This window comes from Oncorhynchus keta, chromosome 36 (genome assembly GCF_023373465.1).
Source record: "Oncorhynchus keta strain PuntledgeMale-10-30-2019 chromosome 36, Oket_V2, whole genome shotgun sequence".
Classification (NCBI taxonomy): Eukaryota; Metazoa; Chordata; class Actinopteri; order Salmoniformes; family Salmonidae; genus Oncorhynchus; species Oncorhynchus keta.
In genome coordinates, this window is record NC_068456.1 from 4,943,774 (window position 1) to 4,969,834 (window position 26,061).

At 40.3% G+C, this 26,061-nt stretch overlaps 2 protein-coding genes across 7 annotated transcripts in view; one reads left to right on the plus strand and one right to left on the minus strand.

The window, feature by feature from the left end:
* On the minus strand, nucleotides 1–23,693 carry tial1 (TIA1 cytotoxic granule-associated RNA binding protein-like 1). 6 transcript variants are annotated; one of them, XM_052498360.1, is made up of 13 exons: nucleotides 23,587–23,693; nucleotides 21,036–21,132; nucleotides 15,167–15,265; nucleotides 14,959–15,013; nucleotides 14,779–14,866; nucleotides 12,023–12,098; nucleotides 11,584–11,692; nucleotides 10,249–10,344; nucleotides 10,021–10,105; nucleotides 6,856–6,979; nucleotides 6,571–6,728; nucleotides 1,425–1,463; nucleotides 1–1,326 (listed from the first exon to the last, which is right to left on the minus strand). In XM_052498360.1, exons 2-13 carry the CDS (start codon nucleotides 21,045–21,047, stop codon nucleotides 1,212–1,214), a joined length of 1,056 nt encoding a protein of 351 aa, XP_052354320.1. In that variant the 5' UTR covers nucleotides 21,048–21,132; nucleotides 23,587–23,693; the 3' UTR covers nucleotides 1–1,211. The 6 variants fall into 6 exon arrangements, with proteins under 6 accessions (XP_052354320.1, XP_035609817.1, XP_035609816.1 ...); XM_035753924.2 differs by having other exon boundaries at nucleotides 15,167–15,316; nucleotides 23,587–23,689; XM_035753923.2 differs by lacking the exon at nucleotides 23,587–23,693 and adding an exon at nucleotides 22,668–22,975.
* The window catches only part of bag3 (BCL2 associated athanogene 3), a 9,099-nt gene continuing 6,688 nt past the window's right edge, over nucleotides 23,651–26,061 (plus strand). Inside the window, exon 1 of the mRNA XM_035753920.2 lies at nucleotides 23,651–23,983. Within this exon, the coding sequence (XP_035609813.1) occupies nucleotides 23,789–23,983 (195 nt within the window). The 5' untranslated portion in view covers nucleotides 23,651–23,788. The remainder of the gene's footprint in view (nucleotides 23,984–26,061) is intronic.

Consider the following 26,061-nt stretch of genomic DNA (forward strand, 5'->3'; position numbering starts at 1 on the left):
TTGAATTGTCAATTGCTGAACTTTATTTGTCATTAAAACAATTGCCATTTTACATTCAATACTTTGAGCAACCAAGATAATACATTTTCAAAAACGTGCAATTCACCCTCAAAATGTCTCCAGGAAATGCTCATTACTTGTCTCCTGCTATTAGCTGAAAATGGCACAACTTGAAAATGAGAAAATCATCAGTCATCACTAAAATCTAGAGTTCAACCTTCTAAGAAGCTTCCTTGAATAAAATAAACTGGTGCAGTAACTGACATTTAAATTAAGGCTTCTTTGTAAAATTATATTGAATAGATTCAATATGTCAGCCCTGCATTGCACACTCATCTACAGTATATACAACATTAGGTTTGTGGAGCTCCTGTGATACTAAAGAGTACATGCTTGGAAACCCTCAATTCAAATCAGGTGTTCGAGGGTTATATACACGTTTGGCCTTCCATGACCCTTCTCCATTATACGTGACATTTACAGGTATAAGCAAAAAAAAAAAAAAAAAAATAGCATAGAGATTTACACGCATCATCAAGAAACTCAGCTAGTACAATGTCGGGAGATGAAGAATGTGAAGTAAATAAATGTAAATATACATAATGGCACACAAATCCATATGCCTTTGAAGATTTAAAGCAAATTTGACCCTAAAAGTGCTTTTAACGTGCTTTGTTGGGCCAAAATGCTAAACGTCTTAAAGCAGGAGACAGAAAATGTGTTCACTCATATCTATCAAATGTTCAGAAAGTGATTTAAAAATCAGAAACTCTTAACAATTTAAAGAGCATTATGTTCGGAAAATGTACAACTTCTTTCTATATGTACCTGTGCAATGTCCTATGACAAACTAGGGTATATAAATGAAATTAAGTCTGTATTTAACTACATTAAGTGGTCAACTAAAACTCATCAAAAAAATCTTTACCAAGATATCCCCTATATAAAAGCGTGAAAATTCAGTCCAAGTTCTTCTCTCCCATACTTCTTCTTGACATTTAATTTGTACACAACACAACTTCAGCCAATAAAAACAACTCCCTACCTGTCTTTATAAATAACATTTGCTTCCTCAAAAGAGGTAAACTATTGTTGTTCCTGATCTTCTCTGCTTTAAAAACACAATCTCTCCACATGATTACAATGTTAATTACTTTATGTTCTCCTAACTGAAAGTCCACTGATTCCCACTGATGAGAGTGAGAGCCTGATCACTGTGTCTGGTAGCCAGCCATGTTGAAGTTTCCCTGGTTGGGCATCACAGGACCGGGCTGGGACGGCGCCGGGGATCCAAACCCTCCCACCCAGGCTGGGGACTGGGACTGTCTGCAAGAGAGAAGGTACACACAACAAGGGTCACAGCACGATGCAAAAGGCTGGTAAGTGAAAGCTTTGGGCTGTGAAGCACCGAGTGCGTTAGTCACCTTGAAATGTTCTGTGCTGCTGCGGCCAGAATGGAATCCCTGTGAACAAGATGTCATAGTTTAGTGTGGCTCCGGAGTCAAACCATTTCCTCAGGCTTGCTATGACACTGGAAAACCTATGCTAGCAAATGTCAACAAGAAACAAAATCAGGACTGTCCTTAAAATGCCTCCAAACTGCTGTTTTTCAGGAGAGAATTGTTGACAGAAAAGTAGGAGTAAAAGTCACATGAACTTTATAACTTCCACGCTGTTAAAATTTAAACTGCATACTAAAAATATAGATACGAGCTGAAATGACCGGGATCAGAGGATGACACAAAAGACATGAGCAGTCCGAGAATAAAGCAAGGCCACTGCGGAGTTTATTTACAATGGTTTAAAAATGGACACATAAAATCAGATGGCTGAGTTAATGAAAAATCAACAATCTTTTGACCAACTCCCTTAGCATTTCTTAAAATAAGTTAAGATGTGTAGTGTTGCAAGCTATACCAGTACCAAGGTAATATCACAGTATCAAAACATCATGATACCAACGTTTTAGAATACCGTAGTACCATTTCATATGATACTGCCAACTATTTCGAGCCCTACTGACCCAAAGAACCTGCTGGTCCCAGTTATAAAATGTTTATACATTCAGTTGAATTTAAGCAACAGCCACTAGTCTCACACCTGATTCTCTCCACGCGCGTCCATTCCTCTGTCAGTTTTTATAATTGAGCCGTAATGGCGAGCAGGGATGGAGACGCCATTTTTAGATTTGTATATTTGTTACATTGGAGCAGTGCGCAAAGCGAGCAATGTTGATACATTGAATCATTTCATCGCTTGTTATAACCAAGAGCACAGACACGTCTGAGTAGACTTTGCAAGTTCACGGTCATGTAGCCTCCGAGTTCAGAGGGACAATAGAGCGACAGCCTTCTTTTACTCCTCTTAAAAGCACAATACTTTATGAGAAGTAACTATTATGTACTATTTTACACCTGGGGTTGATGTACATAACTTTTACCCATTGTATAAGAGACTTAACAAAATTAAAGCAATCCAGGCATTCATTCATTTATATATACAGTGGGACAAAAAGTATTTAGTCAGCCACCAATTGTGCAAGTTCTCCCACTTAAAAAGGCGAGAGAGGCCTGTAATTTTCATCATAGGTACACTTCAACTATGACAGACAAAATGAGAAGGAAAAAAATCCAGAAAATCATATTGTAGGATTTTGTATGAATTTATTTGCAAATTATGGTGGAAAATAAGTATTTGGTCAATAACAAAAGTTTCTCAATACTTTGTTATATACCCTTTGTTGGCAATGACAGAGGTCAAACGTTTTCTGTAAGTCTTCACACCGTTGCTGGTATTTTGGCCCATTCCTCCATGCAGATCTCCTCTAGAGCAGTGATGTTTTGGGGCTGTTGCTGGGCAACAGACTTTCAATTCCCTCCAAAGATTTTCTATGGGGTTGAGATCTGGAGACTGGCTAGGCCACTCCAGGACCTTGAAATGCTTCTTACGAAGCCACTCCTTCGTTGCCCGGGCGGTGTGTTTGGGAACATTGTCAAGCTGAAAGAACGAGCCATGTTTCATCTTCAATGCCCTTGCTGATGGTAGGCTTTGTTACTTTGGTCCCAGCTCTCTGCAGGTCATTCACTAGGTCCCCCTGTGTGGTTCTGGGATTTTTGCTCACCGTTCTTGTGATCATTTTGCCCCACGGGGTGAGATCTTGCGTGGAGCCCAAGATCGAGGGAGATTATCAGTGGTCTTGTATGTCTTCCATTTCCTAATAATTGCTCCCACAATATATTTCTTCAAACCAAGCTGCTTCTATTGCAGATTCAGTCCCCCCAGCCTGGTGCAGGTCTACAATTTGGTTTCTGGCGTCCTTTTTGACAGCTCTTTGGTCTTGGCCATAGTGGAGTTTGGAGTGTGACTGTTTGAGGTTGTGGACAGGTGTCTTTTATACTGATAACAAGTTCAAACAGGTGCCATTAATACAGGTAACGAGTGGAGGACAGAGGAGCCTCTTAAAGAATTTACAGGTCTGTGAGAGCCAGAAATCTTGCTTGTTTGTAGGTGACCAAATACTTATTTTCCATAATTTGCAAATAAATTCATTAAAAAAATCCTACAATGTGATTTTCTGGATTTTTTTCTCTCCTTTTGTCTGTCATAGTTGAAGTGTACCTATGATGAAAATTACAGGCCTCATCTTTTTAAGTGGGAGAACTTGCACAATTGGTGGCTGACTAAATACTTTTTGTCCCACTGTAAATCTCCCAACATAATTCATTACTTGTGAGCTCAATAGATTATTACAGTGCATTCAGATCCCTAGCCTTTTAAACATATTTTGTTACATCACTGCCTGACTCAAATGTATCAATCTACACACAATATCCTATAATGAAACTGTTTATTATACATTTTTGCAAATGTATTGAAATAGAAAACAGAAATACCTTTATGCAAGTATTCAGACCCTTTTCTATGAGACTCAAAATTAAGCTCAGATGCATCCTGTTTCCATTTATCATCCTTGAGATGTTTCTACAACTTGATTTTGGTGTCCACCTGTGGTAAATTCAATTGATTGGACATGATTTGGAAAGGCACACCTGTCTATATAAAGGTCCCAGGAAAAACAAAGTCATGAGGTCGAAGGAATTTTCTGTAGAGCTCCGAGACAGGACTGTGTCGTGGCACAGATCTGGGGAAGGGTACCACAAAATGTCTGCATTGTTGAAAGTCGCATGAACACAGTGGCCTCCATCATTCTTAAAATGGAAGTAGTTTGGAACCACCAAAACCCTTCCTGGAGCTGGCAGCCCTCCCAAACAGAGCAAACCTGGAGGGAAGTGACCAAGAACCCGATGGTGACTCTGACAGAGCTCCTCTGTGGAGATGGGAGAACCTTCCAGAAGGACAACCATCTCTGAAGCACTCCATCAAATCAGTCCTTTATGGGAGAGTAGCCAGACAGAAGCCACTCCTCAGCAAAAAGCACATGACAGGTCACTTGGAGTTTACCAAAAGGCACCTAAAGGACTCTGACCATGACAAACAAGATTCCCTGGTCTGTTGAAACCAAGATTGAACTCTTTGGCCTAAATGCCAAGCGTCCCGTCTGGAAAAAACCTGGTACCATCCCTACGGTGAAGGATGGTGGTGGCAGCATCATGTTGCGGGGATGTTTTTCAGCAGCAGGGACTGGGAGACTAGTCAGGAACGAGGTAAAGATAAACGGAGCAAAGTACAGAGAGATCCTTGATGAAAACCTGCTCCAGAGCACTCAAGACCTCAGACTGGTGCAAAGGTTCACCTTCCAACAGGACAAAGACCTTAAGCACACAGCCAAGACAACACAGGAGTGGCTTCAGGAAAAGTCTCTGAATGTCATGGAGTGGCCCAGCCAGAGCCTGGACATGAACATCTCTGGAGAGACCTGAAAATGCCTGTGCAGCGACACTCCCCATCCACCCTGACAGAGCTTGAGCGGATCTGCAGAGAAGAATGGGAGAAACTCCCCAAATACAAGTGTGCCAAGCTTGTAGCGTCATAGCCAAAAAGATCAGGAGTCACTGCCAAAGGTGCTTCAACAAAGTACTGAGTAAAGTGTCTGAATACTTACATAAATCAAATATTTCCATCGTTTATTTCTAAGAAATTTGCAAAACTTTCTAAAAACCTGTTTTTGCTTTGTCATTATGGGGTATTGTGTGTAGATTGAGGGGAAAAATACATTTAAAATCAACTTTAGAATAATGCTGTAACATAACAAAATGTGTGAAAAGTCAAGGGGCCTGAACTTTCCAAATGCACTGTATACATTTTTGAAAAAGTGGGGATCATTATTTGGCCTTTATAGATTAGTTAGCGAGATCTGTTTTTGGTCCAATAGCATATTTAAAAAGAAGAATCTTCCTTGAGGATCGGTTTGCACAATCTGATCAGAATTGTTGCTAATTAATATAAAATCACCCCTTTTGAGTTTCTTTGCCCACCCAACCTAATCTATATTTGTAGACAGAGTTTCCTGTAAACCGTAGATATTATATTCCTTTTTTAGCCAGGCAAATGACCCCCCCATATCTAGATCTGTTGTCACATCAGACCATCTCCCTGACTCATGACGCACCTTCGGGTACCAAGGCAAACCCTTGGTGTAGGTCAAAAGGAAATATGGGCAATCCCATGATAACATTATTCAATACTGCCACCCATCGCTCACACATTCAAAGTCCCATAGGTCTATTGCATATCTATGAGGGTGTTTAACCAAATAACATGGAAAATAGTCTGGAACAAAATTAATAACAATAATAGATCATATTAATAGAAATAATAACAGCAATGTTATAAAAGCCATGGTCATATTAAGAAAGTCCTAGCAAAGGCTATAAGCATGTCAGTCCAGTGTGCTCATTTTCATGCTCTGACGTCACGAGACAGTTGGCCAGGAGGAAGAGCTGGTTGGTTTGTTCAGCTGCCCACGTGCTTGGCACGTTCTGGCAAAATTCCTGGAGCACGTCTAGTGTGCACTGAGTGCTAGTTCAGTAAAACCCGATCTAGAAATATGGCAACAACCACAAAAACGCTGTATGTGAGTAGATTACGTTGAAAACAACGGTTGGCCATCTTGGACGCTGTCTAGCTCTTTGAAAGCTCAATGGGGCGACAGATAGGGTTTAAGTGAGACTAATTATAACAGCGCCCCCCCCCACAGGCCAACTGGTGCAACTTTTTTTTTTTTACCAAGTTACTCATAGCCTCTAGTTTCTGTGTGCCAAATTAGAAAAAAAGTAGACCATGTCAAGAAAAAAAACATTTCAGACAATAACAATAGGTTAAGCAAATAGTGTGGGAAAAGTATTATGAATGTAACCAGCAATGTGAGCCCATTTTGAACAATCACAGTGCTATGGTGTAATTTCGCACCAGGAAGCCTACAGTATAGCCCGAAAACAATGGCGAACAGTCAGTCTACCATAACCGGAGATAGCAAGAACAGAATTCCATAACAAAAGAAGTGCTGCAAACTGAATGGGTTTAGAAACTTTGGAAAGACTACTCCTTTCAAGAGGGGGTAGTGGCTGTAGGAGCCTTTTGGACACAACGTCCAAAATGTTTTATACTTACTCTACACCAAATCCCTGCTGATTCCATGACTGTCCATAAGACACTCCATAAGAAGGCACTTGCCAACCATTTGCCATGTACTGTTGCCCATACTGCTGGGCCTGGGGGCTCCCATACATTTGGTTCCACTGTCCCCACTGACTCTGACCGTACTCCACCTGAAAGATAAAAGGAAAACAAAAAATACAGAGAAGGACACCTTTTTCTTTCTGGATGAGTAAAGCAAATAAATGCGCAATGGGGAATGTAGCGATTTTATTTGAGCAATATCTTAATTCAAGATACCTGTGGTACACTTTTGGCCATGTCGGGGGATTCTTTGCCCCAGTAGCACTTCACTATGTGGCATTCAATGGACGTTCCATTTACAGAGACAATTGCATGGGCAGCACTTTCATGGGAGGAAAACCTGTCAGAAGAACACAAACGTCAAGAGACTGGTCAATAAATATATTTCAGAAGTTTAATGAAAATGCAAAGTAAAAACTTGCAGCATGAAAGATGATTTTTTTTGTTGTTGTGTGGTTTATATACAGGTAAATGTAAAAAATAAAGAAAACCCTTGAGTAAATCAGGCTACGTTATGGTGTTATGGTACATTTATCTTGCATGGTCACTCAACCCCTAGGAGGGAAAGGTAAACGCCAATAAATGCACAGCCATTCTGAGTGATAACCTTCAACCTATGGGGAAGCGTTTATATTATGATGGGAGTGATCTCTTCCAGGATGACAATGCTCCCATCCACAAGGCATAGGTGGGGCACTGAATGGTTTGATGGAATTTCCTCGTGGAATGATGGTTTCTCATCTCTCCAATATAGTTCTAGACACTTGTAGAATCTATGCCAAGGTGCATTAAAGCTGTTCTGGCGGGTTGTGGTTGCCCAGCGCCTATTAAGACAATGTTTTTAATTTGGGAAGTTACCTGTAGTGTTCACTAAGAAAGTAATAAGTACAGTTCCAAGAACACAAATAATAACACACTTTACAATAACTTTCATGAAAAAAATAAAAACTATTTATAATGAGTAAATACTACTATTTAATTCAAGAGAATTTATAACTCCACTCAAAAATTCTTGGTATTTAAAAAAAAAATGAGTCCACTGTTGATACAGTCCCCAATTTTTTTGCATGTCAGCAGTCAAGTAAAAAATAAATATTGGACTTGGCAAGTGACACTTTGCTTCTTGAAAGTCCAAGACGTTGAAAACTTGACTGCTGGCATGCAAACATTTTGGGAATGAATCAACAGTGGACTAATGGAAAAAAGAAACCTAAAAGCTAGTTTAATGGATTTTTCCTTTATTATCAGATCACATTTTATGTCACATGCGCTGAATACAACACCTTACCGTGAAATGCTTACTTACAAGCCCTTAACCAACAATACAGTTCAAGAAGTAGAGTCAAGAAAATATTTACTAAATAAACTGAAAAATAAATAAATCATTAAAAGTAACGAGGCTATAGACAGGGGGGGACCGGTACAGAGTCAGTGTGCGGGGGTACAGGTTAGCGGAGGTAATTTGTACATGTAGGTAGGGGTAAAGTGACTATGCATAGATAATAAACAGTGAGTAGCAGCAGTGTAAAAATAAAAAGGGGGGCTGTCAATGTAAATCCAGTTGGCCATTTGATTAATGGCCACCATGGCTTGGGGGTAGTGGCTGTAGGAGCCTTTTGGACCAAGACTTGACGCTCCGGTACCGCTTGCCGTGCAGTAGCAGAAAGAACAGTCTAGGACTTGGGTGACAGGAGTATTTGACCATTTTTTGGGCCTTCCTCTGGCATCGCCTAGTATATAGGTCCTGGAAAGCAGGATTCCTGACCCCAGTGATGTACTGGGCCGTACGCACTACCCTCTGTAGCACCTTACGGTCGGATGCAGAGCAGTTGCCATACAAGGTGGTAATGCAATCGGTCGGGATGCTCTCGATGGTACAGCTGTAGAACTGTTTGAGGATCAGCGGACTCATGCCGTGCCTGGTTAAATAAACGTTTAAAAAAAAAAAGCCAAACCTTTCCAGTCTCCTGAGGGGGAAAAGGTGTTGTCGTGCCAGCTTCACGGCTGTCTTGGGTGTGTTTTGACCATGATAGATTGTTGGTGATGTGGACACCAAGGTACTTGAAACTCTCGACCAACTACACTACAGCCCTGTCTATGTGAATGGGGGTGTGTTCGGCCCGCCTTTTCTTCTAGTCCACGATCAGCTCCTTTATCTAGCTCATGTTTAGGGAATGGTTGTTGTCCTGATAACACACTGCCAGGTCTCCGAACTCCTCCCATAGGCTGTCTCATCGTTGTCAGTGATCAGGCCTACCACTGTTGTGTCGTCAGCAAACTTAATGGTGTTGGAGTCGTGCTTTGCCATGCAGTCGTGGGTGAACAGGGAGTACAGGAGGGAACTAAGCATGCAACCCTGAGGGACCCCCATGTTGTGGAGCAGCATGGCAGATGCGTTGCTGCCTACCCTTACCACCTGGGGACAGCCCATCAGGAAGTCCAGGATCCAGTTGCAGCGAGGTGTTCAGTCCCAGGGTTCTTAGCTTAGTGATGAGCTTTGTGGGCACTATGGTGTTGAGCGCTGAGCTGTAGTCAATGAACAGCATTTTCACATAGGTGCTCCTTTTGTCCAGGTGGGAAAGGGCAGTGTGGAGTGCGATTGAGATTGAGTCATATGTGGATCTGTTGGGGCGGTATGCGACTTGGAGTGGCTCTAGGGTTTCCGGGATGATGTTGTTGATGTGAGCCATGACCAGCTTGTCAAAGCACTTCATGGCTACCGACATGAGTGCTAGGGGCGGAAGTCATTTAGGCTTTCTTGGGCACAGGGACGATGCTGGTCTGCTTGAAAGATGTAGGTATTAGACTCGGTCAGGGAGAGGTTGAAAATGTCAGTGATGACACTTGATAGTTGGTCCACGCATGCTTCGAGTACACGTCCTGGTAATCCGTCTGGCCCCGCGCCTTGTGAATGTTGACCCGTTTAAAGGTTTTACTCACATCGGCTACGGAGAGCGTGATCACACAGTTGTCTGGAACAGCTGGTGCTCCCATGCATGCTTCAGTGTTGCTTGCCTCGAAGCGAAAATAAAAGGCATTTGTAGTGCGTAATAGTTTGCAAGCCCTGCCACATCCGACAAGCGTCAGAGTTGGTGTAGTAGGATTAAATCTTAGTCCTGTATTGAAGCTGTATATGTATTTATAAAATGGATTATCCATGAAATGTACAATAAAGCATAACCAAACAAGGTTGTAATAAAATAATTGAACTACTTCCACAACTAAATCTGATTGATTCTAGACATTATTGTGGGGGCTTTTGGTGTCGTATTGGAAGCTGTATCATTAAGTCATGTACCAGTACTGCCATCTACAGGAAAAATTAGGCAATACATTGTACATTAACAAAATAGGGAATCTTCACTTAGAACAAAACATTACCTAATGAAAGAGTAACCTTTCTCTGGGAAAACTCGGATTTCCATTATTTGTCCAAAGGGTGAGAATGTCTGTCGCATGAGGTGCTCTGCAACGAAAAAGATTTCAATATAACATCCATCCTTTGTCAGCCAACCCAGTCTCAACTTTGTTTGCCAAAATGTATTTGTTAGCAACATCTAATTATTCTAAACCATCTGTGTGTATCTTTTCAGGTTTAAATGAACTTGCCTGACAGTCCTGACTGGATTCCTCCACAATACACGGTGCAGTTCTGGGGACTGGATTGGTTCACTACATCTTCAAACCTCAGCTGCTTCGAGCCATCTGGTATAAACATACAAAAAATATGAATATGAGCATTCCATTGGTGTAGTCGTGATTTGAACATTGGGGGGGGTAATGCCCTAAGAGCTGTTCAAAAAGACCACCAGAAATTTCTGACTGTTTTGGCCTGCCTGGTGACATCACCAGGCGGTAAATTAGTTAATAGACCAGCAACAAAGAGTTCCAAATCTCTCTGCCAGTGGATCCCGTGTCCGCGCCCCCAGATCCACACTCACACATGCAGTCAGAGCCTTTTCAAGGGGCCCTAAGAGAAACATTTTGGAAACAGACTCCCCTTGACAACAGAGAGATATTTTTTGTTTTAAGCTTAATTTCCTGCAACCCTACACATTTTGCCATGGCATGTAGAGTAATGTTTGCAGTTTTTAATATGATATCCGATTGAGAGTGACTACCAAAAATCAGTGGGGGCCCCCCGGGCGGTAATTCGACCATGAGTACTACAAGTTCAGATAGCCGGTGAGACATTTTTAGATTGGTAAATTAGTTTTGCCTGACTACCCAGACTCCTTGCTCCAGCCAAACGCTACGCCACACTCAGACATTCGTTTCTTCACACATTCGGGGGCAGTCTGATTGGTCCAGATACAGATGGGTTGGGCCAAAACCAGAACACACATGGGTAAAGCGGCAGTTAAGAGACAATCCAATCGCTGATTACTTTATTTTGTACAACACCCCTCGTCACGACAAACAAGTTAATGATGTCAGTCTCAGACTAGGGTATCTAGCGAAACGACAGAGCAGTGGAAGAATTTAGTGTGAGTCATCAGGCTAAAAAAAAAATGCTGACATGGGTGAGTGTGTCAGTGACTAATATAACAAGAGAACACAGCTTCTAACGTGTCCTGCGCAACTTGTGAAGGTCGTAGAGGGAAATGTAAATGTACGTGTTCCTGAGAGTCGTGGCTTTCAGGGACGGGGTCATAATAGCTGATAGCCCCAACTGTTCAAAAGTTGGAGCCAAATTTGTAGGAACAAAAACCGCTCTGTTGGAGACAATTGCATTTAGGGGATATTTTGGAGGTTGCTCACGTAACTGTGGTTCTATGAACTAAGCGACACAGTCCGTGGAATGAAAATGGTTGGGGGAGACAAAATAGCTCTCTGGAATATGTCCCCCTCAGTTATATGCCAACTGGGCCAATAGAGCATTCAGTCTCATAGCGCCCATTTCAACTCCAATAAACACATCAGTCATAGCTCACTCATACTTACTGTCTTGCACATTTTTGGGGGCGGGTGGCTTGCGAGTTGCCCAGTTGGTCCTGATCTGCCGTCCTCCTAACCACTGTCCCCCCATGTGCACGATGGCATTCTCTGCATCCTGTCGATTTAAACAAAAGACAAAGTTCCTTCTCCAGATTCTACATGCTTCTATACATATTCTATAAACTAAGTGCTATTGTGTAATTAATAACATGTTTTACATACTAGATGGATGGATGAGAATAGATATTCAACAGGAATAATGAACTATCAAACAAACTACAACTTGTACTTAAGTAAAAAATTAGATCAACAGAGAACACGAGATGTGCATTTACTTTGTACTTATTTTTAAAAGTTTAAATTATCTAAAGATAAAATCTACTGAAAATAGAAAATAGTAAAACAGAAATAACCTTCATCTTGTGTTCCTGCACTGGAGCCTTACCAGTTTGTTATAGAAGGACACAAATCCATACCCCTTAGATTTTCCTGTCGTCATGTCCTTCACAACACGAGCATCCCTGGAAGGACAAGACAATAGCATCCATAAAACAAAAACCACACACACAGAACTGCAAATAGACTACATTCTCCAATAAATATCTTATTTACTTTTTTTTTTTTTTTTAAATCCTCAAATGATTACAGGCAATATTGCATTTGAAAAAAATGTAAGTACAAAGACATGTGACCTATGCTGATATTTTAATTGCTTCTTTTTTCAGATTAATTTTCAGTTAAGGGTTCTCTGTCAAATATTACCCCAATTATAATCCTCAAACTCAAAATAAACACTTCTTATGGATTATCATGCATTCCTAATATTTGCTGATGGTGCTCATTCTACCAGAAATATCAAAGACAAAAAAAAGGAATTAAAACAGCATACAAGGCCCGATAACAGAGTTCTTTATTTTTCCTGGTCAATTCTTTACCACCAATCTGGAGTTTGGAGAGCTGCAAATGTTAAAATATTTACTTTTCAGAGTTTTAGGAACGGAGCATAAAACTATCAACAATCCTAAGCTTTCCAGAATGTTCTAAAGTATATACGGTCAGGTCCAAAATGGACACCCTTGATAATGTATAAAATAATTAAAATACTGAGCTATATTGTATACTCTAATTTGTTTAACAAGTTATACTTTTTCAACCAAAAAAAAGTTACAGGTGAAAGTTAGACACCCCTGTTTTCAATACATCACCTTGGCATTGAGCTTTTTTCTCAAATATTTTATGAGTTGGAGAACACATTGGGAGGGATCTTAGACCATTCCTACAAACAGAATCCTTTATCTGCATTATAGACTGCCCCAGTCAATTCAAACCACAGGTTTTCAAAATCGGTTTCAAGTCCGGAGACTGAGATGGCAGTTGCAAAATGTTGATTTTGTGGCCAAATAACCATTTCTTTACGGATTCATTTTGATGTGTGCTTGGAGTTATTGTCTTGCTGGAAGATCCACTTACAAGCCAAGTTTTAGCCTCCTGGCAACCAGGTTGTTGGCTAAAATGTCCTGGTACTAGGTAAAGTTCATGATGCAGTTGATCTTAAGGGCCCCTTGACCAGTGGAAACAAAATAGCCCCCAGAATATGAAAAAAAATCCACTACCATATTTTACAGTAGGTACGGGGTTCTTTTCTGCTCATGCATTCTCATTTCGATGCCAAGCCCACCACTGTTGTGTGTGGCCAAGGAGCTCCATTTTCATGTCATCCAACAAATGTAAACACCTTGAGATTGCTAAATGGCATTGGCACAGATTGGAACCGGTGCTTTGATCAGAGGACATGAAAATAGAGCTCTTTGGCCACGCACACCAGTCTTGGGTTTCGCGACAATGAGTATGCATGAGCAGAAAAGAAACCCCATACCTACGGTAAAATATGGTGGTGGGTATTTGAATTATTTATTTTATAGTCATTTTTGCTCATCTTTTATCAAGGGTGTCAATATCAGACCCCACTGTATATTGGTGTTGGTTATTCTAAACTTGGTCATGTTAATACAAAAAGTTACAAATGGAAAGGAATAATAAAATGAGAAAAAAAGTCTACATCCGAGTTTCCAGTGTGTACAGTTCCTTGTGGTTAGCCTTCAAGCTCCTGTCCAATCCTATAAGCCTATTTGTCATCAAACTACTTACCATTTCCTACATTTATCAAAAAAGAATGAGTGAGAATAGAAAGCGGACACATTAAAAAAATAATAATAATTGGGGGTGATACAGACTTAAAGTCTAAATCCATATTATACGTGACAATTGAGAAGAGCTTGTGTCACTTCTGTCATCCTGTTTCACACAATGATCAAAACAGTTGAATGGCTAATGAAAGGCATAGTGATTTATGTATGAAGACGGAGTGATGTGCTTTAAAATTACATTTCAACCAATAGTCAGTCGAAGTAATTATATCTACAGCACCAGTGAAAAGTTGACACACCTACACGAGGCTTCTCTCTATTTTTACTATTTTATACATTGTAGAATAATAGTGAAGATATCACGAGTCCATCATTACTTTAAGACATGAAGGTCAATCCAGAACATTTCAAGAACTTTGAAGGTTCCTTCAAGTGCAGTCGCAAAAACCATCAAGCGCTATGATGAAACTGGCTCTCATGAGGACCGCCACAGGAAAGGAAGACCCAGAGTTACCTCTGCTGCAGAGTATAAGTTCATTATTGTTAACTGCATCTCAGATTAAGGCCCAAATAAATGATTCACAGCAACATCAACTGTTCAGAGGAGACTGTGTGTAATCAGGCCTTCATGGTCAAATTGCTGCAAAGGAACCACTACTAAAGAACTCCTTCAAGACTGTTGGGAAAGCATTCCAGGTGAAGCTGGTTGAGAGAATGCCAAGAGTGTGCAAAGCTGTCATCAAGCCAAGGGTGGCTACTTTGAAGCATCTCAAATATATTTTGATTTGTTTAACATTTTCAGTTACTACCTGATTCCATGTGTTAATCCATAGTTTTGATGTCTTCACTATTATTCTACAATGTATAATATATTACATAGTACGTGGTTACACATCTATTCTGTTTATGGACCCATTACAAAAACAGTTTTATGAGAAGAACTCTAAAGTTACTAAAATGATCAAAAAAGATAACTGAGTAAAACAATCTCCAGAGGATGTCAAGTCAGAGGAAACATACTAAATCAAATTCTTAAAAACACAAAGCAACTTACGATATTTTCCCAAAAGGTGCAAATGCAGCTTTGATATCCTCAGTGGTGATCTCAGGGCTCAAGTCTCCCACAAACACATGGAAGTGATCTGAAACGGCCAAGAAATAATGACTATTAGTCCCTGATGTAGCGACGGACTTTGGAGCAAAACAGGAAAAAGTTACAAATGTAAACACTTACTTGATGTATCTTTCTTCTGGCTACTTGGAGTGGTGGCCCAATTTACTTTGACCTCCTGAAGATAAAACATGTCACAGAACAATCAAATGTAAGTGGAGCAAAGGCATTCATTCCATGTCCCTAAAAGCCAGTGTGAAAAGGTAAGAACCAGCAATTCTTAGGAAGAAAGCCACAGAGAGAGTATTTCATTGCAGAGTGGAAGAATTACCTTTCCCAATATCTTCCTCCCATTCATGGCTGCTAGGGCAGCAGCAGCATCTCTATGTTCAAAGAACTCCACAAAGCAATACGGGTCATTGCTTGACTGCTGCAAAACAGAAAATCCCACAGAAGAGTTCATCCTCCTGCTATCGGGTTGCTGAGAAGAAAATAAATTAGGAGAATATATTATTGTCAAACATATTTGGAATACAATTGCAAGTACTGAGTGACCATGTTACTCTATTGGGTGATTATCATGTATCATGAATAGTGCTGCTATATGCAACCGATGTTATCCAATTCAAATCATGTCAATCATATTTAAAAGGCTGGGATTCCATAACCCTAACCTCTTTCTTTTGGACAAGTGTGCCAAAGGTTAACCAGCCAAAGTCTGTTTTATTTAAAAAATAGATGAAAAAAAAAAAAAGCAATTTAATCTGATTGTATTCATCGCACCGTATGTACAGTGGGGCAAAAAAGTATTTAGTCAGCCACCAATTGTGCAAGTTCTCCCACTTAAAAAGATGAGAGGCCTGTAATTTTCATCATGTGTACACTTCAACTATGACAGACAAAAGGAGAGAAAAAAATCCAGAAAAATCACATTGTAGGATTTTTAATGAATTTATTTGCAGATTATGGTGGAAAATAAGTATTTGGTCACCTACATACAAGCAAGATTTCTGGCTCTCACAGACCTGTAACTTCTTCTTTAAGAGGCTCCTCTGTCCTCCACTCGTTACCTGTATTAATGGCACCTGTTTGAACTTGTTATCAGTATAAAAGACACCTGTCCACAACCTCAAACAGTCACACTCCAAACTCCACTATGGCCAAGACCAAAGAGCTGTCAAAAAGGACACCAGAAACAAAATTGTAGACCTGCACCAGGCTGGGGGGACTGAATCTGCAATAGGTAGGAGCTTGGTTTGAAGAAATATACTGTGGGAGCAATTATTAGGAAATGGAAGACATACAAGACCACTGATAATCTCCCTCGATCTGGGGCTCCACGCAAGATCTCACCCCGTGGGGCAAAATGATCACAAGAACGGTGAGCAAAAATCCCAGAACCACACAGGGTGACCTAGTGAATGACCTGCAGAGAGCTGGGACCAAAGTAACAAAGCCTACCATCAGCAAGGGCATTGAAGATGAAACGTGGCTGGGTCTTTCAGCATGACAATGATCCCAAACACACCGCCCGGGCAACGAAGGAGTGGCTTCGTAAGAAGCATTTCAAGGTCCTGGAGTGGCCTAGCCAATCTCCTGATCTCAACCCCATAGAAAATCTGTGGAGGGAGTAGAAAGTCCGTGTTGCCCAGCAACAGACCCAAAACATCACAGCTCTAGAGGAAATCTGCATGGAGGAATGGGCCAAAATACCAGCAACAGTGTGTGAAAACCTTGTGAAGACTTACAGAAAACATTTGACCTCTGTTATATACCTTTTGTTGGCAATGACAAAGTATTGAGAAACTTTTGTTATTGACCAAATACTTATTTTCCACCATAATTTGCAAATAAATTCATTTAAAAAATCCTACAATGTGATTTTCTGGATTTTTTTTAATCTCCTTTTGTCTGTCATAGTTGAAGTGTACCTATGATGAAAATTACAGGCCTCATCTTTTTAAGTGGGAGAACTTGCACAATTGGTGGCTGACTAAATACTTTTTTGCCCCACTGTATATAGAACCCACCACAATTTATATCTGAACTTGGCTGAATCATACATTTATTAAAGGAGAAAGAACTTGTTGAAATGGAATACATCCCATTTCAACTGAAACATCTGACTGAACGAGTCACTCAGGAGGGGAAGAAAAAGACACCAAACCTAACACGTCTCAACTCAACTACAGTACATCCGAAAAGTAATCAGAACCCTAGACTTTTTCCACATATTGATTTCTTACAGCTTTATTCAAAAATGATTAAATTGAGAAAATAAATCTACACACAAAAGCCCATTATGACAAACCCAAACGTTTTTGAATGTTTGGAAATTTATTACAAATAAAAAAACTGAAATATCACATTTACATACAGTTGAAGTCAGAGGTTTACATGCACCTTAGCCAAATACATTTAAACTCAGTTTCACATTTCCTGACATTTAATCCGAGTAAGTTAGGATCACCACTTTATTTTAAGAATGTGAAATGTCAGAATAAAATAGAGAATGCTTTATTTCAGCTTTAATTTCTTTCATCACAATCCCAGTGGGTCAGAAGTTTACATACACAATTAGTATTTGGTAACATTGCCTTTAAATTGTTTAACTTGGGTCAAACGTTTCAGGTAGCTTTCCACAATAAAGTTGGGTGAAATTTGGCCCATTCCTCCTGACAGAGCTGGTGCAACTGAGTCAGGTTTGTAGGCCTCCTTGCTCGCACACACTTTTTCAGTTCTGCCCACAAATTTTCCATGGGATTGAGGTCAGGGCTTTGTGATGGCCACTCCAGTACCTTGACTTTGTTGTCCTTCCGCCATTTTGCCACATCTTTGGAAGTATGCTTGGGGTCATTGTCCATTTGGAAGACCCATTTGAAAACAAGCATTAACTTCCTGACTGATGTCTTGAGATGATGCTTCAATATATCCACCTAATTTTCCTCCCTCATGATGCCATCTATTTTGTGAAGTGCACCAGTCCCTCCTTCAGCAAAGCACCCCCACAACATGATGCTGCCACCCACTGTCCTTCGGCTTGCAAGCCTCCCCATTTCCCTCCAAACATTACAATGGTCATTATGGCCAAACAGTTCTAATTTAGTTTCATCAGACCAGAGGACATTTCTCCAAAAAGTACAATCTTTGTCAACATGTGCAGTTGCAAACCGTAGTCTGGCTTTTTAATTGCGGTTTTTGAGCAGTGGCTTCTTCCTTGCTGAGCTGCCTTTCAGGTTATGTCGATATAGGACTCGTTTTACTGTGGATATAGATACTTTTGTACCGGTTTCCTCCAGCATCTTCACAAGGTCCTTTGCGGTTGTTCTGGGATTAATTTGCACTTTTCACATCAAAGTACATTCATCTCTAGGAGACAAAACGAGTCTCGTTCTTGAGCTGTATGATGCTGCGTGGTCCCATGGTGTTTATACTTGCGGACTATTGTTTGTACAGATGAACGTGGTACCTTCAGGCGTTTGGAAATTGCCCCCAAGGATGAACCAGATTGGGAAGGTCTACCATTTTTTTCCTGAGGTCTTGAATGATTTCTTTAGATTTTCCTATGATGTCAAGCAAAGAGGCACTGAGTTTGAAGGTAGGCCTTGAAATACATCCACAGGTTCACCTCCAATTGACTCAAATGATGTCAATTGGCCTATAAGAAGCGTCGGCCATTTCCAAGCTGTTTAAAGGCACAGTCAACTTAGTGTATGTTAACTCTAGACCCTTTGGAATTGTGATACAGTGAACTATAAGTGAAATAATCTGTCTGTAAACAATTGTTGGAAAAAGTACTTGTGTCATGCACAAAGTAGATGTCCTAACCAACTTGCCGAAACTATAGTTTGTTAACAATACATTTGTGGAGTGGTTGAAAATAAATGTTTTAATGACTGAAACCTAAGTGTATGTAAACTTCTGACTTTAACTAAGTATTCAGACCCTTCACTCAGTACTTTGTTGAAGCACCTTTGGCAACGAGTACAGCCTCAGGTCTTCTTGGATATGACACTACAAGCTTGGCACACCTGTATTTGGAGAGTTTCTCCCATTCTTCTCTGCAGATCCTCTCAAGCTCTGTTTGGTTGGATGGGGAGCGTCGCTGCACAGCAATTTTCAGGTCTCTCCAGAGATGTTTGATCGGGTTCAAGTCCGTGCTAAGGCTGAGCCACTCTAGGACATTGAGACTTGTCCCGAAGCAACTCCTGTACTGTCTTAGCTGTGTGCTTAGGGTCGTTGTCCTGTTGAAAGGTGAACCTTCACCCCAGCCTGAGGTCCTGAGCACTCAAGAGCAGGGTTTCTTCAATGATCTCTTTACTTTGCTCTGTTCATCTTTGCCTCAATCCTGACTTGTCTCCTAGGCCCTGCTGCTGAAAATCTCCACAGCATGATGCTACTACCACGCTTCACCGTAGGGATGGTGCCACGTTTCCTCCAGAAGTGATACTTGGCATTCAGGCCAAATAGTTCAATCTTGGACTCTCGAGTTGGGCAGCAGTCTAAGGCACTGCATCTCAGTGCAAGAGACACCACTACAATTCCTGGTTCGATTCCAGGCTCTATCACATCTGGACGTGATGGAGAGCCCCATATGGCAGCGCACAATTGGCCCAGCGTCATCTGGGTTTGGTAGGTTGTCATTATAAATAAGAATTTGTTCTTAACTGACTTGCCTCGTTAAATTAAAAAGGTTCATTTTGTTTTTTAATACAAAAAAAAATACAAAAAAATAAAAAGAGAATCTGACCAGGGGAAACAAGATTCTCTGGTCTGAGTCCTTTAGGTGACTTTTGGCAAATTCCAAGCGGGCTGTCATGTGCCTTTTACTGAGTTGTGGCTTCCAGTCTGGCCACTACTATAAAGGCCTGATTGGTGGAGTGCTGCAGAGATGGTTGTCCTTCTGGAAGGTTCTCCCATCTCCACAGAGGAACTCTTTCAGAGTGACCATCAGGTTCTTGGTCACCTCCCTGACCAAGGCCCTTCTCCCCAGATTGCTCAGTTCGGCCAGGCGGTCAGCTCTTGGAAGAGTCTTGGTGTTTCCAAACTTCCTCCATCTAAGAATGATAGCAGCCACTGTGTTCTTGGGGACCTTCAATGCTGCAGACATTTTTGGTATCCTTCCCCAGATCTGTGTCTCGACACGATCCTGCCTCGGAGCGCTACGGACCATTCCTTCGAGCTCGTGGCTTGGTTTCCTCTGACATGCACTGTCAACTGTGGGACTTTATATAGACAGGTGTGCCTTTCCAAATCATGTCCAATCAATTGAATTTACCACAGGTGGACTCCAATAAAGTTGCAGAAACATCTCAAGGATGGAAACAGGATGCACCTGAGATTAATTTTGAGTCTCATTGCAAAGCGTCTGAATACTTACGGAAAGGTATTTTTATTTATATATACATTTATTTCTAGAAATTAGCAAAAATGTATTTAAAAACTGTTTTCGCTTCATCATTATGTATAGATTGATCAGGGACATTTTTAATTGAATCCATTTTAGAATAAGGCTGTAACGTAACAAAATGTGGAAAAAGTCAAGGTGTCTGAATACTTTCCGAATGCACTGTTGGTCATATGAGGGTAGCCTATACAGTCTCACCCAGCTACGCTGGAGACGTCAACAAACTATTGGTCAGGTCCACTAGAAACCATTATATCAGCAGCCCATGGTAGATCAGGTTTACCCTTCTCCCCCTGTAACTACGGTAACTGCAAGAAGTAGGATATTAGACGGTTTTAGGGGAGGTGCTGAAACTGACCCATTTTGGGTGACAATTAAATTATTGAAAAAAGAACTGCATAAAAAATAAATGCTAGGTTATGCAAGGATATAGGAAAAATGCTTTATAAAAGGGTAAGGCTAATTACAAATGACCTTTCCTGTCCTTGATATGTCAAGGCAATTATGTAAATGTTATGGTGTGTTTATCAACATGATGCAAATCTTTTCAGTTTTATGTGCGAAAATAAAGACCAAATGGCAACATTGATTCAAAATTAATGGAAAAAGGGATGGAATTATGTGAAAAACTGGTATGTGCCAATGACCACTGTTACAGTCAAAAAGGTTAAACAGTAGTACCCTGTCTACTGACTTGAATTCCTTGACCTAGTGCATAATCCATGATAATGAAACTCAGCAACACAAATGTCTCCATAAGTCATCATAGCTAATAGAGCAGAACACATCTTACCTCAGTGATCATTTTACAACTTTTGCAAGGTCCAATTTGGGTGAACAGCTGAAGAATCAAAATTTCTGTTACATCTCTGGACAGGTTACCAACATACCTAGGGAAAAGATGGGACAAATTAGTGATCTCAGGAGCACTGGTGAGAAAAGTACCCAATTGTCATACTTGAGTAAAAGTAATGATACCTTAATATAAAATGACTCACGTAAAAAAGTCACCCAGTAAAATATTACTTCAGTAAAATTCAAAGTATTTGGTTTGAAATATTCTTAAGTATAAAAAGTAAATGTAATTGCAAAAATATACATAAGTATCAAAAGTAAAAAATAATTTAAAATTCCTCAAATTAAGTGAATCTTTTTAATTTACAGATAGCCACAGGGGCACACGCCAACATAATTTACAAACCAAGCATTTGTGTTTTGTGAGTCCATCAGATCAGAGGCAGAAGGGATGACCAGGGATGTTGCTTGATTAGTGTGAATTGGACCATTTTCCTGTACTGCTCAGCATTACTAATGTAATGAGTACTTGTGTGTCTAGGAAAGTGTATGGAGTAAAAAATAATTTTATTGAAGTAAAAGTAGTCAAAAATATAAATAGTAAAGTACAGATACCCCTCAAAAAATGACTTATTTAGTACTTTAATGTATTTTCACTTAAGTACTTCAAGCAACTGCTTAGGAGGTTGGTTAAGGATAGGCGAGGATAGGATAAGTTACGTTGCATCAAATATTGGCTTTAATGTTATTTATTGAATATCAAATTTAACTACACAAACATTTAGTTTTAAGCACACAAATATGATTTTGCTCATGACTGTGGGAAGGTGTGCCCCTATCTGTCCAATGAAGACATTTCTGGAAGAAAAAAAAAATTCTGTCCATTTAGGGAACATATTTTGGCTTGGAGTCTATGGGAGCCCTTTTGGCACTAGACAAAAGGTCTGTGTATAGCCTCTAGATCGGACAAAATGTTGTTAGATTGAACGTGTTATTTGGTTTAAGGATTAGGTCTAATTAGTCAACAAAAGACGAGGACCAAGGCACTCTTCTTGCAATTCATTATAGCCTAATTATTATGTAGCTATTATTTGTTGACCAACCAAAGTAGATAGTTAGCTATAAATATCAACTTGTCTTGATACTAAGAAGCTAAGCTTCGTTTCAAATAACACCTTTTCCTCATCACTTCAGTATGCAGACAAGAGAAAGGCTAGTCCATTAAACGCAACTCATAAATCGTGGAGTTGAGTCGGCTAAAGAAAGACATGACTTAGTTATCCGTCAGCTAACTAACTCCTAGAACATTATCCCAGCCATGATGGGGACATTTCAATAACATTTAGATAGCTAACGTTAGTCATCTATGTAGCTGGGTAACTTAGCTAGCGAGCTGATGTGCCATGCAATGTAATATTGCATACGTTCACGAATATTTTGATCAGCCTACTGGATAGTCTTGTAACCGTTGTTTTACTGGGGAGAAAAAAAGTATGCTGATTCGCTTAGTGAGAGGTTAAAATGAGGAAGCTGTTGAGGTCGATAGTTATCTAGCTAGTTAACAGTTAGTTAGCTAACATTGCCAAGCTAGCTAGGAGGCAAAGTCGTGGCTGTTGTGTTGACAACTTACAGCGTTTTGGGGTGGCTTTCGTCTTCCATGTTCAAAAATCGATTGGTATGAATGCCGACTAACTAACTGAGTATGCTGAAATAAACAAGAAGATGGCCTAATCAATGTATTTATGCGGTAGCTAAGCTAGCTAACTAAGAGGAAGAAAATGGCGCTAACCGGAGAGTCAGGAAGCCGACTGATGCCCATGCGCATGCAGTCTACAGGGGGACTTGAGTCAGCACTAAAATAAAATCAATCAGATATCTCGAGTAGGCTAGTCTTATACTATAACATCTCGGTAAAATACGCTAGCCGAGATGAAGGTGGAATCCCTGTTGTGCCAACATCTGTCAAACGTCATAAACCTAATTGGGGGCTTTTATTTTGAAAATGTCAATTAAAGCGATACTGTATAAACATTGAGGGGATTCGATTAATCTGTCTAAAGCGCCCTGGTAGGCATGTAATTGCACCAGGTGAAAGTTGATTGCATTCGTTTCGGAACCGGGCTGCCACCCGGTCGTGAGCCAGGTGCCCGTTCAAAGCCAACGGTGAAATCGGCTGAAAACAAAAGTCACGTAATTACACGTAGAATAATGTTTTCACATGCAAAAGTGATTTTATTTTGATTCAAACGTATATTTAATGAAAAACAAATGCTTTATGTTTCTGGATGATGCACCGTGATGTCTTGTTGACAACATGACCGAGCGGCGCAGATTCCTGTTCGATTTGAGAAGGGTGCATTCCTTTGCCAATTCACGTCACGGGCCATAGACCGGTTCCCGGCGTTTCAGCATTATCGAATCCGCCCATTGACCAAGGATACATTTATGACTGTAGCCACGCTCTGAGCTGAATACATTGTACCACCACGTGTGAAGTAGCGCTATTATTGGAATCTATGGCGCAACGTTAAATTGGAAAATATACATACAAACAAACAGGTGTTCCTGTCCTGAACGTAAATACCAGATCGCCTCACTGTTAGGCTGGAACATTCTCCCTGAATCTCGAGACACTGGAGGTGGCAATTTTTTCCCAATCCCAACATTGACGGTGCTATTTCGAGAAACTTCCAGCCCCCTTTCCCACACGTCACTGTGCGGAATCTTTAAAGGATCCGTTGACTGTATAACATGGCACAGTATAAAGGATCAAGGAGTTTGAGCAGCATGAAGACACAGTCACCAATGGTAGATATGGCCAATAACAACGACCCTCTACCCCCAGGATGGGAAATTAAAATTGACCCACAGACAGGATGGCCTTTTTTTGTGGATCACATTAATCGCACAACAAGCTGGAATGACCCCAGACACGATGTCAAAAAGGTAGGTTCATGGATTGAGTAAAAATGATGTGTAGCGTGGGAGGGCTAGTGTGATATAGAAAGTTGGATTGAAAATGTAATTTCTGCTGATAGCATGGCAGACACAACACAGAATATATATATATATATATATATATAGTATATGGCATGGCCGTCGACCAAGCGCTTCAGTGGTTAATTATGGTCACTGCCTCTGATACGCACTGGCTTTTATTATAGGAAGACAGAGTGGGCATATTCTATTTATAGTAGGCTAAACTTCTCTCTCATTTTCTTTAACATTTAGAAACCATTTGTTACAACTTGCCACTGCTCAAACTTCGTATCTGCTTAGACCTCACATACGCCAACGCAATGGAATGCTGTCTCTTTTAGGCTCCAGTCCTCTCCCTCATGCATTATAACGGGTTAAATAACGGGCAATGGCTGTTAGGTTATGTTCTTGTGTGATGATCTAAGCGTGGCTGGTTGGTTGGTGACGCACTGCAGTCATATGTAAAGCCATGGCTTTGAGTGTTTGGACATCTCCATAATGTTTATTTAAAGCCTATTAGGCCATGTAGAATGCGCTTGTTCATATTTCGTATACCCGTTACTAAAACTTTTCCTTAAAAGGGATTTGAGGTGGGCTCATCACCCACCCAACTCCAGTAGCCTACTGCGCATATATAACAGCTCCAAATAATCTACAATCCATTAAATGAACAAATCACAAACATTGGTGATATGGTTTTACACCATTAAACTGTGTCCTGAAGAACTGTGTCAACTTAAGTGTTGAAGGGTTGGGGAAGCAGACCCTAGGTTGGCATCTTGCATTAGGAAGATCAACACTTGCTGCTGTCCAAAGTTAGTGTCACTAAGAATCTGCTAGAAAGACACAGCTGTCAGGAGATAAAATTGGTGCGATGCTGGCAGTGTACAGGGACCCTGCCAAAATGGCAGAGGGCAAAAGGTCGTTCAGAGTTTCACAACTACTGTTGTTGTATCAAAAAAGCATAACGGGAATGATGTAAATTAAAAAGTGCAACACTATGCCTCACACAGTACTTATTTCAAATGAATTGAATAATTAATAATTTGAATTAATTCATTTGAATGATTTATTACCAGACAAATTAAATAGTCATGAGGAGCTTGGGACTGTTCCAATGCAGTAGGTCCAATGGGCCTACATAGTCTTGTGGACACTTGTCTTTGTCGTGCTAAACTGTGTAGACTGGACTTATATAGACTTTTGCTCAGTGGGTTGCTCCCACTTGTCTAAACCTAGGCTATTTTGCATCATGTACCAGTGGAGTCTGGTGCTTTGTCACACACTACCCAAACATACAGTTTGTTGTTTCAGCTCTGTCTGTAGGACATGCTTCCAGTTTGGACAGTTTGATTTTAGTTTGAGCCACACCTTGTTGAAGTATGTAAGTGTAGCACATGGGGATGTGTGAAGCTTACTTCTCAGCCTGCAATGTTCCCACTTGCACCAGTGAATAGCTAGCTTTTTGCTTGGCACTGACTGGTAAGATGCTTCAGTAGGGTGGTCATGTGCAGTGGTGGAAAAATGACCCAATTATGATACTTGAGTGAAAGTAAAGATACCTTAATATAAAATGACTCAAGTGAAAGTCACCCAGTAAAATACTACTTGAGCAAAAGTATTTTGTTTTAAATATACTTAAGTATCAAAAGTAAATGGAATTGCTCAAATGTACTTATGTATCAAAAGTAAAAGTGTAAATTATTTCAAATTCCTTATATTAAGCAAACCAGACGTCACATTTAAAAACATTTTTTTATGGATAGCCAGACATAATTTACAAATGAAGCATTTGTGTTTAATGAGTCTGCCTGATCAGAGGCAGTAGGGATGACCACGGATGTTCTCTTGATAAGTGTGTGAATTAGACCATTTTCCTGTCAGAATGTAATGAGTACTTTTGGGTAAGGGAAAATGTACAGAGTAAAAAGTACATTATTTTCTTTAGAAATGTAGTGAAGTTAAAGTAGGCAAAAATATAAATGGTAAAGTACAGATACCCCCAAAAAACAACTTAAGTAGTAATTTAAAGTATTTTTTTACTT